The 18,299-nt window shown below is 39.0% G+C and overlaps 1 protein-coding gene across 1 annotated transcript in view; it reads left to right on the top strand.

The window, feature by feature from the left end:
• RYR2 (ryanodine receptor 2) overlaps positions 1-18,299 on the top strand; it is a 756,803-nt gene that overhangs the window by 454,970 nt on the left and 283,534 nt on the right. The window contains exons 26-27 of the mRNA XM_047824653.1: positions 7,146-7,305; positions 10,427-10,574. Of these exons, the coding sequence (XP_047680609.1) occupies positions 7,146-7,305; positions 10,427-10,574 (308 nt within the window). The remainder of the gene's footprint in view (positions 1-7,145; positions 7,306-10,426; positions 10,575-18,299) is intronic.

Below are 18,299 nucleotides of genomic sequence, written 5' to 3'. Positions count from 1 at the left end.
TAGATACAAATGACTTCTTGAGATGAAGGCTTGGATGCTGAATGTGTGGACCCATGACATAGTACATGTACCAAATTCAGTTTGTGTAAATAGTTACCTAAGTGAAAGGCAGTGTTACAAATACCATTGGATTTTTTCTGTCATGGTGAGGCACTGTGATCACGAAAAAACAAAACCGGTTTATAGACTTCTTTTCTGTATAAGGAGTAAATTTCACAAACCACAAATCAAAAAATGCGCTAGCGTGCAATGTTCTTTATTTTCTCTGATCAGGTTTAATCTTGCATTCAAGCCCAATGGGCCTTGCACCAGAATGAAGCTTAGTATTAGAAACTTAATCCTAGTCTTTTCAGGGAAAACTCTGTTAAAATCGTTGTTTTCTGTGTTTATTCTCACCTTTAAATTTTTGATTGAAATGTCATATTCTCCAAGCGGTTTTTCTTGACATCTTAAACAAAATAAAAGAAAATAGTTCCCTATGTAAAATTGCACTTTTCCCCATGTCCCCTCTTCTACTTTATTTTTCCCCGTAGCACTTACATCTTCTAACATACTATTGTTTTACACTTTGTTTACTGCCTACTTGCATCCGAATATAATTCCTATAGACTTTTTTGTCCATATTGTTCAGTGATATATCATTAGTTCTTGGAATAGGGCCTAAAACATTCTACCGCCAAATGAATATTCGTTGTTGAATTTGAATTGAAGGTCTACCCTCCTCTTACTCCCAGGACCACCTGTGTTTAGGACACTCACCCAGTGGGGAGCGAACACTGGATCCATCGTCCACCTCATTTGACTGTGCTGCCAGGACTGATTTATGTCAAAGAAAACCAGAGCTGGACAGGAGTTAAAACCATAAAGGCAAATTGTATTCAGGAACTTTTGCAAATAGGGAAGAGAGACCTATGTATGGAACTGGACTTCATTCTGAATACAACAGTGATAAGTGGGGATTTATAACCAAGGAGCAGCAGGGCTGCAGGTCAGTAGATAGAAAATTACTTAGGAAGACACATCAAGAAGGGGGATTCTGCAAGATGAACTTGATAGGATTCTTGCTGAAGGCAGATCAGGTGATGGGATAACAAGGTAGGGGATGAGGGATGCCATCCGATAGGAAGGTTGGAGGATTTTCCTTAAACTGATTGATCAGTAGGATTCTTGCTAAAATGGAACTAATTGGAACATGACAGAGCCCAAGGTCAGAGTCCTAGACAGAAAGAGGATTCAGAGGAGCCTGACTCGAGTTTGGTCTGAGTGTCTTTGTCTTTTGTCTTCATTCACCTCTGCTGGCATCTTATGGGGTGCCTGTTTTCTGCACTGGTCTTGGTAATGAGTCCACACAGTGGGTTTCTCCTTCTCATTTCTGTGAGTCCTCCAGGTCACTGCTCTTCTTTTTGCCTCTTCATTGCTAGAAACCTGAGAATATTCTCTCTGGCAACTTGGGGATTGCAGTCAGTTGGTGGAGGGAGGTGGGAGACTTGGCTGGCTGCCATATCTGTTTTTCTGTAGTCGTGCTGCACGATGAAGGGCTTGGGTATGAGAGATTCTAGGACCTGGCCATTATCCTTGGTACACTCTGGGGACAAGACAGAAGTTCACTTTGGCCGCGGGATCTACCTGGTCTCTTCCTGGGTGGGGGTTGGAGAACTCTGGCTTCCCTCTAAATCCTCCTGTTCTTCTAGGGTCTGTGGAACCTATTTGCGCAGGGCGTAAGAAGTCTTTATCGGGTCTTCCTTCTGTCCCAAGGCATCTGGGCCTTGCTCTTTTGATACTCAAAAACCTAACTTTTACTGTCAGAAGGCCTTTATCTAAAAGACTATGGTCTCTGCAGTGAATTTTCAAAGTCTATTTTAAAAATCCAAACCAAGAATGGCTTTCTTTGGTCTCTCTCTTGAGATGACCCCTTCTTGGGGCACTGGATACCTTGTGGTTTTGTTTCAAAGGGGCTTTGGGGTAGGGGAAGGCCTTGGAGTAAAAAGAAATTGATAAAAGGGAGTTGGGTGGTGGGGGCAGGTCTCCAGGGCACTTCATCATATCACCTTTACTTAAAAACAAAGAAGTGAAGTAATAGAAGAAACCTATCCCTTGTCCATTTCCCTCCTAATTTGTACATTGAAATTAATTCTCCTGTATTTGTGCTCTGGAGGAGTTTTGAATTCTCTTTCTGTTCTTTCTGTGAAAATGTCAGCCCAGTATGCATTTTTAGTAGATGTGCTTCCAGCAAAAACTTGTCCTGAATATCTCTGATGTGCAGTCATCTGAGATTTTCCCATTTGTTCCAAGGTACTTGAAGGGCGGATTTGGTTTTGAAATTTACACCTCACATCCACTGAACTTGGACATAATCTTTTCATGTTTACTGTGCATCTTTCACAGCATAATGACTTCCAAGCTTCATTTAACCTGATTCATCCTAAACAAGGAAGCTTGAGAGGTGGGAGAGGCTAGAAAAAAAAAAAAAAAAAGAAAAGGTTTTTCTCTTTAGTGTTTTTGGAATTCTGCCATGTTTTTGATGCCACCACTTTAATTGCCCCTTTAGTGATATTATACTGAGCACTTTATTCAGAGGCTTATTTAGAATACCTGCTTCAGAAAAATGCGGGTCAGGTGGGAATGAAGCCCAAAGTGAAATTGCTATTTCACGTGACAACTCCTCAGTGGGGTCAAGTGCTGTCATTTTTTGTTTACATCTTCGATAATTTGGTGCAGATGACACTGGCAGTTTGCCAGTTTTGTTTCATTTTTGTTTTATTTCTCCAGGCACAAGGGTGTTTTAGAAAAGAAACTGAAGCCCTATACACGTAGTTTATTAATCTCACTGTTTTCTTTTTTAAATTACTGGATTTTATGCCACGTCAAAATAAATTAATAAATATTTATTATTAAATAAATACATTCAATATACTGACCTTCCAAGGTATCAAAATTCTTTTGTAGTTATTATCTCTCAAGATAATAACTACAAAAGAATTTTGATACCTTGGAAGGTCAGTATATTGAATGTATTTATTTAATTCCATATATATTCCTCATCGGCTGCATTTCAGGATGATTGATGGAGCAGGGACTTTGCATATAAAAGTAAAGGAAGTAAAAGGATACCTACCAACCGGACTGCAGGAGAAAGAGATCTATTGACTGATTCTGGCAGAATTTTCCCAGGAAGGTCAAAAAGGGGGAATGTAACACATCAACATCTACATCTTTAACATGAGACATTTTGTATTTGATGCATATGATGATGTATTTTGAATGAATAGAATTACTATTGATACAACCTTTCCCTATTATTTGAGCTACGAAATTCTACTCCCCAAGAATTATAATGGTAATCTTTCTTTCCTTTATTTCTTTTAAATTTCTGGAAATTAATCTGAAACTTTACTTGAAACCACTTAGTTTCCAGTTTACATGCAGTACAGGAAAAGCTTTGCTTTTTGTTCTTTTTCAACCACGAGAAGAGAATATTTCATATAAGCAGTTGGTTGATCTTTATGTACCTACTAAAACTACATTAATAAGGTGAAATGGACAGTATTTACCAAAGTTCATTTATTCTCCTTTAAAAAAAAAATCCTATTTTTATATAATGATTCGATTCTTACTTTCTCAACATGTACTCCAAACAAAAATAGTTTTAAAAATCATTGTGATACTACTAATTCATATTGGTTAAGCATTCATGATGTCACCATTTTTGTTAAGTCTGTGAATTTCAAAAATATCTGTATTTGTTTTTACTATAGGTGATTTGAAGTACAACAGTATGGAAGTAAGGGTCAGGGGGAATGGGAGTCAGTAACTTTAATTTCGATGGGATTATTAGCCATTTAAAAGAATCACTTTATTATTTTTTTTAATGTTTATTTATTTTTAAGAGAGAAAGCATGCACAGGAAGGGCAGAGGGAGAGAGAGACAGACAGAGAATCTGAAGCAGGCTCCACATAGAGAGTCAGGTATCACAAGATCATGACCTGAGCCAAAGTCGGATGCTTAACCGACTGAGCCATCCAGGTGCCTCTAAAAGAATCTCTTGAAGCTTCAAATCCTTTCTTGCACAGGGTTATGAAGAAAAGTAAAATAAATTATAGTCTACATCTGAAAATGAGCATAAACCAATTATTGTGCCATGTTAAATCAGCGGATGCAAATACATCTCCAAGGGTTTTCATTATGACCACAGATTGAAGCCAGTCTAGTAGATATTCCTTGTAGGAAGAGGAAATTTTAGAAGATAAACACTTATGTCACATATTATCCAGCTTTATACATTAGTAGAATTTATCTGTAATTTTTGACATGGAAGGACCTCCTTCCCATCTTCCACCTTTCAAACATCCCTCCCCATTCCGTACGAGATATTGCTGGAAAGCCTACCATTAGAATTGGTTGTCAGGGGAAGGATTTTTTTCACTTCACATGCACATACCCCTCATTAAGATGGCTTAGGCTCTAATCGATTTTTCATAGATTAGTTTCCAAACTGTATCCGGTATGTCTCCTGTCTGACAGTTAGGAGGTCTCAGGGCCATTACAAAATGGGAGGAGAAAGACTTGTGTGCTGTTATGCTACCTCCTGCTGGGCGATGGTGGGGAAGCCAGGAGGAGGGTGTCAAGCAGAGGTGGGAAGACTGGGCGATAGAGAGGACTGAGTTCTTGATCACTGATTCTAACACTGCCTCCAGCTAGTCACGTTAAACTTGGAAATTAAACTGTGCTAGCTTGATCATATGTTGGTACTTGGAAAATAAACTCTGTTAGCTTGATCATCTGTTGGTACGTTGGAAATCTATTAGGAGCTCTTTCTCGAAGAAAATATTTTTTGAATGAGTGGCACCTGGCTGGCTCAGTCAGACGAGCATGTGACTGTGGATCTGAGGGTTGTGAGCGCAAGCCCCTCGTTGAGTGTAGAGAAAATCTTTAAATGTACATATTTTCTGAAAAAAAGAACTTGTATGTAGACTGTGCTTCTAGTTTACAGATTTATCTATTTATAACCAGAATTCTATAACATACAATGATTTGTATGAGTGGTTAAAAAATCCCATGTGATTTCTTTATACAAAAAAAAGACAGGGAAAAAAAAATATTGTTAATTACCTAAACCTGCAGAGTGCTGATTTAAAACAATGAAATTTCTTGTCTATACTTATAGCTCGTGACTATAAATTGAATGACATAAGGCAGGAATTAACCTTAACTGTAACAGTTGCCAGACCAATCTAATCCACTTAAACAAAACAAAACAAAATATTTCTCATACTTTTGTCTATAGGTAAATGACTTATAAAATACTAGAGTCTCCTAAGGAAATAGAAGTAACTAAGGCAAAGTCAACTGTATTCAACCTTAAAATTATTTATTGCTGTAACACATCAATTCATTCAACATATTTTTATTGAATGCTTACCATGTATCTGGTACTATTCTCCGTTTGACAGATAGTGAGGAATACGGCAGTCAAACTCTCTGCTCCAAAGAAGGTTGCCTGCTAATTCTGAGAGCCATAGCCCAGAATACTTAAAAGAAAAATGACGACATAGTTTTATCTCAAAGAGCATTTTCTCATGTTCTAATAATTTTTTTTTTTTAACTTGGTATAGTTAGCTGGTTTTCTTTGTACAAAGGAGAATCTTTGAGATGAAGCCGCATGTACTGGGGTGCCTGGGTGCCTCGGTCTGTTAAGCATCCAACTTTGGCTCAGGTCATGATCTTGCAGTTCATGGGTTTGAGCCCCGCATGGGGTCTGTGCTGACAGCTCAGATCCTGGAGCCTGCTTCGGATTCTGTGTCTCCTCTGTCTCTGCCCCTCTCCACTCATGCTCTGTGTCTCCCTCTCAAAGATAAACAAACATTAAATAAAAATGATGCATGTACCTTTATATTCAGTATATAAAGTTAATTCTTGCAAACACTACAGATCATCAAAAGGCTGCTTATCTGCCATGCCCTGTTTCAAGTATAAAGACAGTTAGAAAAATGGATTAGAAACAGATCCTGACCTCAAGGCATAGTTGATTATAGGGAATAGAACAATGACAGAAGAATGGCAGGGAGGCAGCTATAAAATAGGCTTTGTTCAAATCTCAGTAGTTAAAAAAGAGAATGAGGCAGCTGTGTGTGTGTCTGTACAGAGAAGTAGGGCAGTATTATTGCCCTAATACGTGCATGTTTAAATTTTTATATTTTCTGGGCGCCTGGGTGGCTCAGTCGGTTAGGCGTCCAACTTCAGCTCAGGTCGCGATCTCGCGATCTCACGGTCCGTGAGTTCGAGCCCCGCCTCGGGCTCTGGGCTGATGGCTCAGAGCCTGGAGCCTGCTTCCGATTCTGTGTCTCCCTCTCTCTCTTTGCTCCTCCCCCGTTCATGCTCTGTCTCTCTCTCTGTCTCAAAAATAAATAAACATTAAAAAAAATTAAAAAAAATAAATTTTTATATTTTCAATTTTATATTTCTTCTGAAACATGAAGACTTATGCTTGTTTTAGTACTTTCTTTCCATTTCAGAGTATGGAAGTAGTCTCTGGTAAGAATTCCCTAAAATCCAGGCCTTCCTAATATTTTAGATGATTATGCACCTGGGATTTCCTACTCTCTGTCTTATCCAGAGGCTTCCTAAATTATATAACCAGGGAAGTCAAAAAGGGGGAATGAATTCATAAATGCATTAAAATCTCCCTATGCAATAATGAACAGCTAGTATCTGAAAGGACCCACAGGTTTATTAAATAAATATATGAATTTAATATAACATTTGAAAATTGAAGAAAATATAAACGGGAAATCTATCACATGTTTTCATTGGTAACCAGTATTTTCGTTAATACTATAAAAAAGCCTCAAATATTAGGAACTCAGAAACACTAAGTCCTTCTCAACTTTGAGAGATAGGTAAGGTGTCTTATTTTAGTTTTATTGACATAAAAATGAAAACAAAGATCGCGTGGCCTTTGTGCCTAATGAGTTATTAGCGTGCATGAAGGGCTCCAGGCTTGCTGACCGACCGGCCAGCGGTCCCCAGTGTGGTGTCTGGAATCATTAGAAGTGGGTGGGGCCATAAAAAGACCCTTAGAGGGATTTCTAAGCCTGGACTTGTTTTTGAAAGGCCAATTACATATCTCTTTTGTGTTGCTTTGTAGTTACCAGCTGACAAGTGGGTATAAGCCTGCCCCGATGGACCTGAGCTTCATTAAACTCACGCCGTCTCAGGAAGCGATGGTGGACAAGCTGGCGGAGAACGCTCACAACGTGTGGGCCCGGGATCGAATCCGGCAGGGCTGGACTTACGGCATCCAGCAGGTACGTGGGCGTTGAGCTTTACGGCACGTGGGCTGCGATTTACGGCAGCAACAGGTACGTGGGAATTTAGCTTCATGGCGTGGGGGCTGAGATTTACTTAAGTGGTGATCAGCATGATTCCCAACAGGAGGGATTAAATAATGACCATTTTGAAACTCATATACATTTCTTAATGTGACTGTGCACCAAGGCCCCTCTTCAATGCTCGACTCAAGAAATCAGATGACCATAGCTCTGAGTGTTGCCGTGAGGCACTCAGTGAATGTTAACCAGAACAGAGATTTATAAGGCAGTTTTGTGGCATTTGTCTCTCTGAGGTTGTGTTTAAGGAGAAACCTTTGAAACAATGAGAAGATGGGGATAAGATAATAATAAAAGAGGTCCACAATTCCTTATTCGAATCCCCTGGGGCCAGATGAATTCCAGAATCGAGATTTTTTTTGGGTTTCTGGGACGTTGATGTGGTGACATATTACGTGTTACTTAGCACTCCCAGCAGGGCAGCAAAATGCTGCTACTAATTGTTCAGCACAGCGTAGGCATGATAATACCAGGAGGGATAAATAAAGACTATAAACAGGCTCGCATCAATTCAGATCGTGTTTTACCACCAACCGAGTTTTTGTTAAACTTTGGTAAAAACTGAGTTTTCAGCGCTTTATGGATTTCAGAGCCATGGATCTCCATTAATGGGTGGCCCCCGTGGGAGTGACTGTCATTGAGTACATATTGGAATAAACATGGCAGAGGGGTGAAGAGCAAATTTTAGCTTTACCTCCTTGTCACCATGTGACCTTGGGAAGGCTACTTAAATTCTCTGTGCCACTGAGAATTTAAGGCTACTTAAATTCTTAAATTCTCTGCGCCACTGTTTGCCTCATCAGTAAGTGATTTAACTTCATTATATAACTTCTGTCTGAGAAAGGCTGATAACAGTGCCTGCCTTCTAACGCACACAGAGAACAGTTTGCTATTATATTAGGTGCCATTCACCACGCCCAGACGTTTACATGTATTCTTTTTAACTCGCAACAACAGTTATGTGAGGGAGAATGGTTTTTATTCCCGGTTCACGTGTGTACAGGGGGCCTTATTGAGAGCACTGCACTCAGTGCTGCACAGCTAGCAGGTGGCAGACACAGCTTGGGATCAAGGCTTCTGACTCCAGAGCCAAAAATTCTTCACTTCCTTGTTCCTTGTTGCCTCCAGCCAGCTCGTTTTGGGGCTGCCGTGACTTAAAAATTTTTCGGGAATAAAATGGATTCTTACTTATAGGCTTAGACTGTGGTTTGATATACAGCCTCAGTGTTGACTTGAAAAAATGAATTTCCCAAATCCTTCTAAGCTGGTGACTTTTTGCCATTGGGAAGGCTAAAGAAAACTTGAATAGCCTTGAGTGGCCTCATAAAATATAGGTTTATATTGAATTAAGCTGGCTATAACAGAGGAGAATGTCGGCACTAAATCTGCTTAAGCATTTTGTGTGTGAGAGAGAGAGAGACAGAGAGAGAGAGACAGAGAGACCCTGATTCTTACACCCCAGAGGGCTAAGGGGTCCACACTGGCTCTCTGCAAAAGGAGGGCTTACTTGCCTTGAAGGCCACATGGCGGTGTCAGACAAACCAGGATTTCCCTGATGTCCGTCTCTTCCTCGAGGGATGTTCTTTCCTGTTCATGCATTTCCTCCTACACGCCTAAGGCTCTGTTTGAGCTGGCCAGAGCTCTCATTGAAATCCTTTCCCCATTCCCTCTCCCAGCTCCCACCCCTTCCCTCCACCGAATTCCCCACTGACATAACTCATGTTTGCTGGATTATTTGAACAAGCATTGTCTTGAATTTTCCATCACCTTCTTGTTAGCGTAATCTAGTTCAGACCTATAGTGAAAGTCCTTGAAAACAGCTTCATTGAATTACCTCCTCTCTGTCTGACTCTAGCACAGCTGGTCTCAAACCTGAGTGTGTGTGGAATCCCCTGGGGAGCTCCTGTGAACACTCAGAATCTCAGGACGTCTCTAGAGAGGATGATTCATTGAAGGCTTCAGAATTTCTGTAGAAAGTTTGGGGACAAAAACCATGTTGAAAAACAGGGGTGCTGGGTGGTGCATCTCACAGCTGGGCTGGCAGTGTAGGCGCTCTGTTTACACTGCTGGTTTATTTGGGGGTGGCTTTGGAGTGGTGCCCCCCACCAAGCAACCTAGGTGCTCTTGACCCTAATGGAGCAGGTATTGGTACGAATTTGCTAGAGCGAGGGGAGAAGAAAGTAGGAAAGGCTTTCCTTGCTCCTACCCACCCAGAACAGACCCACCACAGAACTCATTTTTCTCGAGAAGGTTTGGGAGGAATCACAGCCTCCTAATTCTTCATCATGCTGGGGTTATAGTGAGAGTTGAGTATGCTGCCCGAAATATGGAGAGTCTGACAAAAACTGCAGCGGAATCTCCGTGAGTGGATGGAAGGGAGTAATTTCTTTGCCAGGACGGTAGGATAGCCCACTTTCTGGCTTTACTGATACCGGTTTCATCACATTTTTCAACTTGGAGGCTCTTTTGTAAGAGCCAAATTGTGAGTTTTATAGTTCTTTCCGTATTTCTGTTATTAACCGGTCTCACAGGTTAATGGAGTCACTTGAGTGCATATTTTTCAAGCTAGTTGAGTTCATAGAATGGCTGCCTATATCACACTGAATTTTTCTGAGAAAGGGACCACAGCCTTATGTTGTTTGTAGACCGATGTCACTGAGAGGTGACCAGTGATCATTTGACTTTTCTTGGAACAAAGACTTATCAGTCAACCGTGCAAGGAAATGCTGCGTGCTCCAAATTAGCCCATTGCCCTGTGACCCCAGCAGATGAAAGATGGTTACAGAGATCCTTCCAGTTGGCTTTTGTTACTGCTGTTTTTACTTTCTGTTACTGCTTTGAATGGATGCAGTTATTCATTGGATTGAATCTTTTGTATTGATAGTGGTTCAGTAACTTACCTGAGAAGACAAAGAAGGTGGGGGAGAGGCAGCTTTTAACTCAGGGACTTTACTTTTCTGTTGTATCTGATGGCTGTCTCATTTCCAAAATGATTGCTTCAGCACTGCTTTGATGACCAACACCTTTTCTCTTCCCGTAGGATGTAAAGAACAGAAGAAACCCTCGCCTGGTTCCCTACACCCTTCTAGATGACCGCACCAAGAAGTCCAACAAGGACAGCCTCCGTGAGGCCGTGCGCACGCTGCTGGGATATGGCTACCATCTGGAGGCGCCAGATCAAGATCACGGTATTTGGGTTTTCCTTTCTTCCTCTTGGGTTGCAAAATTGTGTAGTAGTTCTTTAAAGCCAAATAATTGACTGAAAGGGGGGGAACGTACGAGATGGAGTCCTTCAGGATGTAATTTAGTTTGTAATTTAGGCCAGTAGTTGGAGCATTTTTTTCCCTGAGGACACGAAGGATTAGGCTCATCTCTCAGTAGAATGTCTTAGGACCACAGTGATTCTGCAAGGGGAAGAAATGGGTTTACCTTCCCAGAGAGTCTGAGGTTAATTAACCCTGAGATTGCCCCTGTTTCCATCCCACAGGCTTTCCTTCAGCTCTCCTTGTTTAGTTTGTGGGAGTAAACCCATAGCTACTGTCTTCGGAACCTTCATTATTTTTACTCATACCTATAGACACTATTCATTAATGAGTGCAACATTTTGCTTTAAGGTGAGCACATTAGAGTAAGCACTCAAGAAATATGTGTTGAAGAAATAGATTTCAGAGGTTTTATAAAGAACACATTCCCCTTAAATAATACCTTTTAAGAATACGGTTTAAAATGATTAGTTCCTTAAAGCTTTGCCTGAAGTCTGAGTTGGTGTGAATATCCTTATTTTAAAATTGGCAGAAATGAAGTAAACTGTGAGTTTCCTTATAGTGGCTATATTTTTTGGTAGAAAGTTTTTAAAAATGCATCCTAAATATTCTCTGATGACTACTATTTTCAGTGTAATAGCTGTGCAAAGATGTCCAGACCATAAATAGTAATAATAGCTAATGATTTTACAGTGCTTATCAGGTACAGCAAATGTTTCTAAGACCTTAGGCAATTACTTACTCCTCACAGTAGTAATCCTGTGTGGATGGTTTCTCCCACATCCTGGCCAAGAATTGGTAGTGAATCTTTCTGATTTTAACCATTCTGATAGGTACAAAATAGGATCTTATTAATAGTTTTAATTCTCATTTTCCTCAGAGTAATAGTGTTGAAATTTTTTCTTGCACTTATGGGCCACTGGGATAAGTGTTTTTTCAAATCTATATCCATTTTTAAAAATTGGGTTGTTTTGTCTTTTTATTGAATTGTAACTATATGTCATTGTAAATATTTGTACATACATGTAGATTTTCTGGATATGGAGACTGTGTCAGATATTGGAAATAACTCCTCCCAGGACCTGAGTTGTGCTTCCATTTTCTCAGTGAAATCTTTCAAAGAGCAGAACATTCTTAATTTTGATGAGGTCCATTTATGATTTTCCCTTCATGGTTATATGTTGAAATCTTGAATAGGTTGAAATCTTGGCCTGTGCAAAAACAAATATTTTCTCTGGTGCTTTCTTCCAGAAGTTTTATGATTGTAACGTTTTCATTTAGGTCTATAATCTGAATTGATTGAGTGTTATTTGTGATGGGAGACTAAGGTCGAGGTTCATTTTTGTCCAGATCGATCTTCAGCTGTCTCAGCACCATCGGTTACAACAAATTACCCTTTCCCATTAAGTCACCTTGCCACCTTAGTCAAATCTCTATTGACCATTGTGTTCTATTCATCCATATGTCTGTCTTTAAGTCAGTACCACACTGCTATCTTTGTTATTACCACCTTATAACAAATCTTAACATCAGGTAGGGTAGGTCCTCTAACTTCTTCTTTAAGAGGTTTTTCGGGCTCCTTTTTTTCCTTTGCATTTCTTTATAAATTTTAGATTCCAGTTGTCAATTTGGTTTTGTTGGGATATAGTTGGCTTTATAGGTCAGTTAGGGGAGAATTGACATTTTAATAATATTTAGTCTATCAGTTCATGAACGAGACCTATCCTTCCATTTATGTCGGTCCTCTAGTTTATCTACTACTTTCAGAGTAGAGGGATTGCCCATTATTTTTAGAGGTATCTGATATTTTGGAAACTATTATAAATGAAATTAATTTTCATTCATCTCATCTTCCAGTTGAAAGATGAATATGTTGAATATGAGAAACACAAATGTTATGTATATGTTGATATTACATCCTGTGGTCTGGCAGAATTTATCTTACTTTTTTTTCTTTCTTTCTTTCTTTCTTTCTCTCTCTCTTTCTTTCTTTCTTTCAGGATTTTCTACCTTAACCATGAGGTCTCCCCCCAACGCCCCCAAAAGTTTTACTTTTTCCTTTATAATTATCATGCCTTTTTGTCTTTTGACTTATTGAACTGGGAAAGAATTACAATGTTTAATAAAGTGGCAAGGGAGATTATCCTGCCTTATTCCCAGTCGTAAGGGAAGAATTTTTATTGTTTCATCATGAAGTATGATGTTAACTGCTCTTATCACCACGAAGAAGTTCTCTTCTCTTCCTAGTTTTCTGGGAGCTTTTATCATGAATGGGATATTAAATTTTACCAAATAATTTTTTTGCCATTTATTGAGAAGATTATATATTCTTCTCCTTTATTCTGAAAATACTGTGAATAACACTGATTTTTGAATGTTAAAACAAGGTTGCATTTCTAATACAACTCTGCTTAGTCAAGGTGTGTTATCCATCTTTATATATACCTGGATTCTCTTTGCTATTCTATGAAGGATTTTTATATCTAATTTCATAAGCAATACTGGTATGTCATTTCCTTTTCTTGCAACATCTCTTTGTCAGCTTTCGTTATGAGGGTAGTCCTGGCTTTGTGATACAAAGTAGGAAATGTTCCCACTGTTCTCTGCATTTGAGATAGTTTTGTATTATGTTTTACTGAAATGTATAGAATTTATCATTAAAACCATCTGGACCTATGGTTTTATATTTTAGGAAAGGTATTTGATCATGAATTCAAATGTCTTTAATAGCTATGGGAGATACTTAGATTTTGTTTCTTCTTATGTCAGTTTTGATAAGTTATGTTTTTTTCAGTAAGTTAGTCAATTCACAAATTTCATGAATTCAGTAAATTCATTTAAGTTGCCGTATTTATTGGCATAAAATTGTTCTAATGTCCCTTATTATTCCTTTAATGTTTGGAGGGTCTGTAGTGCCACTTCTTTCCATTTTTGGTATTCACAGTTTATGTTTCTCTTTTTCTGTCATGGTCAGTCTTCTTAGGGAGGTACTGACTTTACAAACCTTTCAAAGAGTGAATCAATCTTAAATGTATTTTTTGGAGGTTAAACTTTTTGACATTTGCTTATTTTCCCACATCACCAATCTTGGATTATTATGAGTCACTTGTCACAATTATGAGTGGCTTTGCATCACGTCTCCTCAGAAAGATGGCACTGTTGAATGACTGTGACGTCCTGTGGACAACTTCATTCTTTGATCAGTGTTAGAGCTCCTGGTTTCACAGCCCCGTGAGCCCCCTTTGAAGTGATCTATTAAATGTAATTAAAAAATATTTTTGATGTTTATTTATTTTTTGAGAGAGACAGAGAGACAGAGAGACAGAGCATGAGCAGGGGAGGGGCAGAGAGAAGGGGAGACCCAGAATCTGAAGCAGGCTCCAGGCTCTGAGCTGTCAGCACAGAGACCAACATGGGACTTGAACCCACGGACCTGAGCTGAAGTCAGACACTTAACCCACTGGGCTACCCAGGTGCCCCTAAGTGTAATTTTTAATGAACAACTAGGTATATCAGGCATCTAAATTTTTACTAATAACATAGCACTATGTTAACTAGACTTGTAGTGATCATTTTGCAATATATATAAATATTAGATCATTCTGTTGTAATATGAAAATAATACAATGGTATATATCAGTTACCTTAATAAAAAATAGACAAATAGGCAATATATGTAAATAGTAAGGGAAACTGCATCGATTTAAAAACACATGAAGATGTTTCAGATCTCCCTGATCATTAGAGAAATGCAAAATAAAATATTTATAGGTTTATATCCAACAAATTAAAATAATTAGAAAGCTATATGATACCATGTGTTGACATGGATGTGACACAATGGGAACCCTGTGCATCTCAGTTGAAAGTATAACTTGGCAAATTTGTTGCGTGAAAAGCTTGTATTATGTAGAAACCATGATTATGACCCAGCAAATGACACACTTGGGTGTAGAAACACTCATGTGTAGGTCTAGACACAGGTGTGGAGGAATGTGTTTATTATAGCACTATTTGTGATTGTGAAAGCTGAAAGTATCCTAGATAAAAATAATAGAAATGTTAAAACCTAGCATGCAGCAATTCAGAAGCAGTGATCATGAAGTACGGAATAGAGCAGGGATGTAATACAATTAATATAATTTCTGAGTACCTTACTGCTTACAAAAACACAAACCTGTCCAAGGCAAAACAGCATACACATTGGAGTGATGTCAGTGGTGGACACGGAGTGAGGAAATGCATTTCAGGATCACGGAATAGGGAAAAGGAAAAAAGTAATAGAGGAGACTTACACAGTCCAACAGAAAAATATAAATGACATGAATAGTGTAGTATCTTAGCTCCCCAACACATCCACATCCACATACACACACACACACACACACACACACACACACACACCATAAAGTAAAACAAAGCACCAGATTAGACAACACTCTGGCGCATGGGAGCTGGTTAAAAATATCATGGTACATTCATACAATGGAATATTATGAAGTTCTTAAATATAATGAAGTGCCGATAGGAAGCAATCTCAGATGTATCATATTAAGGTAAAGTAGCAAAGTCCTGAGCTCTGTGAAGAACATGGTACTATTTGCATTATAAAAAAGAACATATGTAAATGCTTGCATATGCACAGTCTGACTCTGGAAAGACACAGAAAACAATGGTAACAGTGATTGCTTCCAGGAAAGATAACCAGATAGCTGACAGACAGCTGTGGGAGGGGAGATTTACATTTTGCCGCATATCATTTTAAAAAAAATTTTGTACTCTATTTGCATTACCCATTCAAACAAACAAAAGAATTGCACTGTTTAAAAAACTATATATGGTTGGTATCCAAGAGGGGGAGTCCGTTTTACCCTGTACAAGATGTGCAGTATATGCCACAAAAAAATAATCAGTGATGATTATATTTTAAAGACATTATCAGTCAAGGGCATAGTCTGTGTCAGTTCCATCTGTTGTATTCACTTTTACGGATAACTTTTTTTGGATACTGCATAAGATGTTATCTTTATGACATATAGTTTTACACTATTTACAACCATAATATAATTTTATCTTCTTAACACCCTTGTGAGGCAATGTATTGCTACCTTACAGTTACCTACTTTCTTGTGAATTATGTGAATTTCAAGGAGAAAGGGAAGGAGTTCATGTTTCTAAAATCCATGTTTGGGTTTCATGTTACTTCCATATTTCAAGTCATCTTCATGTCCACTTGACTCTAATACATAGTTATTGAACATCTACTCTGCCCAGGTCTGGGATTCAAAAATGAATAAAACAGTTTTTGCCCACAGGTAGCTCTCAGGGTAGGCAAGGAAGATAGACTGAATTGTCCACACTACTATATGGTGTAAGTGTTAACGCTCAAGTATCATAGCACAGAGGGTTTAACTCAGCTTAGTGATGTCAGAGCAGTCTTCATAGAGGAAGTGTATTTGTTATCTATTGCTGTGTAACAAATGTCCCCCTAAAATTTAACAATGCAGCGAACATTTGTTATCTCTGTGGTTAGGAATTTGTGAGTGGGTTAGTCAGATAGTTCTGGATCATGGCCTTTTTTTGAGGTTGCTGTCGAGTTGGTCAGGGCTACAGTCATCTGAAGACTTCAGTGGGGCTGGAAGATTTGCTTCTAAGAGCTCATTTGCATAATTATTGGCCAAAGGACTCAGTTTCTCTCTGGCTGTTGGCCAGAGACCTAAGTTCCTTGCCAGCAGACCTCCTCAGAGAGATGCTTGAGTGTTTTCACAGAGCAGATGACTTCCCCCCGCATGGATAAGACATAGCATGACGGGGAGACCTCAATGCCCATTACATTTACTTCTATCGTATTCTGTTTGTTAGATGTGAGTCACTTAAAGAGCCCACACTCAAGCCCACACTTTTTGAAAGGAAATATGGCAAAATATTTGTAGACATGTTTTAAAACCACCTACTTTACCTACTTAAAAGTAGGCAAAGCAAGGGGAATATTTAGAAGGATGCATAGGAATCAACCAAGTCCCGTGTATTCCAGGCCAAGAGTATGGTATGTAGAAGAGCCTGGAGCCACAAAAGAGCATTACACATGGGGACTTCAGTGTTGCATAGCTGAATTTTGAGTTTGAGAAGTGGCAGGAAATGAAGTAGAGGAGGCAGAGATTGAAAAAAAAAGATTTTTCTATTAAAAAAAAATAAGTGACTCTTGGGAGAATGGGTTGAATGTGAACAAAAGTGGAGGTGAGGACAACAGTTGGGCGGCTGCACAAGTGATGTTGAGGAGTATTGACGGCCCGAGCTTAGGCAATACTGTGAATAGAGACAATAGGGCAGAATCATTTGACATTTAGAAGTAGAATCAGCAGAAGGACAAAGCGGGTGGCAGGGATGGTTTCTGGGTCGGTAGATGCCAAGTACATCCACATTCACAGGGAACACAGGATTCAGAGCAAATAGAGGTGGGATTTTGGGGGAGATTCCAAGTTTAATTGTAAACACTTTGAGTTTGAAATGCCTGAGAGACACTAGACACCACCACGACTCAGTTCTGGATATAAACGTAAAGCTGAGGCTACTGCAAGAGAGGAAGAAAGGACTAAAGATTAAATATTTCTTTTTTTTTTAAAGGGAGGCAATTGGACATTTTTATATGCTAAGGGAAAGGACCAGCAGAAAGTGGGAGGTTGAAAATAAAGGAGAAGAGCTGGATCAAGTGTAGTCTCTGCAAGGGTTGGGGTGAAACCAGAGCACGGATGGAGGGACCAATCTAATATAATAGGGAGAACACCTGCTCCCCTAAATTTAGTGTGAAAGAGGTAAGGATTAAAGAGAAGGTAGAAACCTATGTTCATGGAAAATTAGGATGAAACACAGGGAATTGTTTTGTGCTTACTGTTTTCTGTTGAAATAGAAAATGAGCTTATTTGCTAAGGGGCAAGAGTGAGAAAGGGCTGGACTGTGTCAGAAGACTTGCAGAGAACAATGAAGATTTGCTGGAGGTAGAATTCTAGGCTGGCTTTTTCTTTTTCCTTCAGCACTATGTATATGGCCTCCCGTTGCCTTCTGGCCCCCATGTTTTCTGATGCGACACTGGCTGTTACTCTTATTGAAGATCCTTGCATGTGATGTGTTTCTTCTCTCGGTGCTTTCAAGACTTTTTGTCTTTCAGTAATTTGATTATGATGTGCCTAGTTTAGATTTCTTTGAGTTTATCCTACTTAGATCTTGTAGAGCTTCTCAGAACTGTAAATGAATGTCATCAAATTTGAAGAGTGGTCAGTGTTTCTTTAAATATTCTTTCTGCCCTATTCCTCTCTTCTCTTGCTGAAATGCCCATTAGACCTGGGTTGTCACACTTGATTGTATCCCAAGGGTCTCTGAGGCTGTTTATTTTTCTTCATTCCTTTCCCATGCTGTTTTCCATACTTGATAATCTTGGTGGATCTATCCTTAAATTCTTTGATTATGTCTTCTGCTAGTTTAAACCTACAGTTGAGTCCCTCTAGTGGATTTTAACTTCACTTATTTTACTTTTCAGGAATTTCTGTTTTTTTGGTTTTTTTTTTTAATAATCTCTCTTTATTGATAGGTTCTTTTTGGTGAGGCATTGTTCTCATAATTTCCTTTTGTTCTTCAGACATGGTTTCTTTTAGT

Source organism: Prionailurus viverrinus, chromosome D2 (assembly GCF_022837055.1).
Source record: "Prionailurus viverrinus isolate Anna chromosome D2, UM_Priviv_1.0, whole genome shotgun sequence".
Classification (NCBI taxonomy): Eukaryota; Metazoa; Chordata; class Mammalia; order Carnivora; family Felidae; genus Prionailurus; species Prionailurus viverrinus.
Note: the sequence above shows the minus strand (reverse complement) of the source record. Positions and strands in the feature narration are given on the sequence as shown.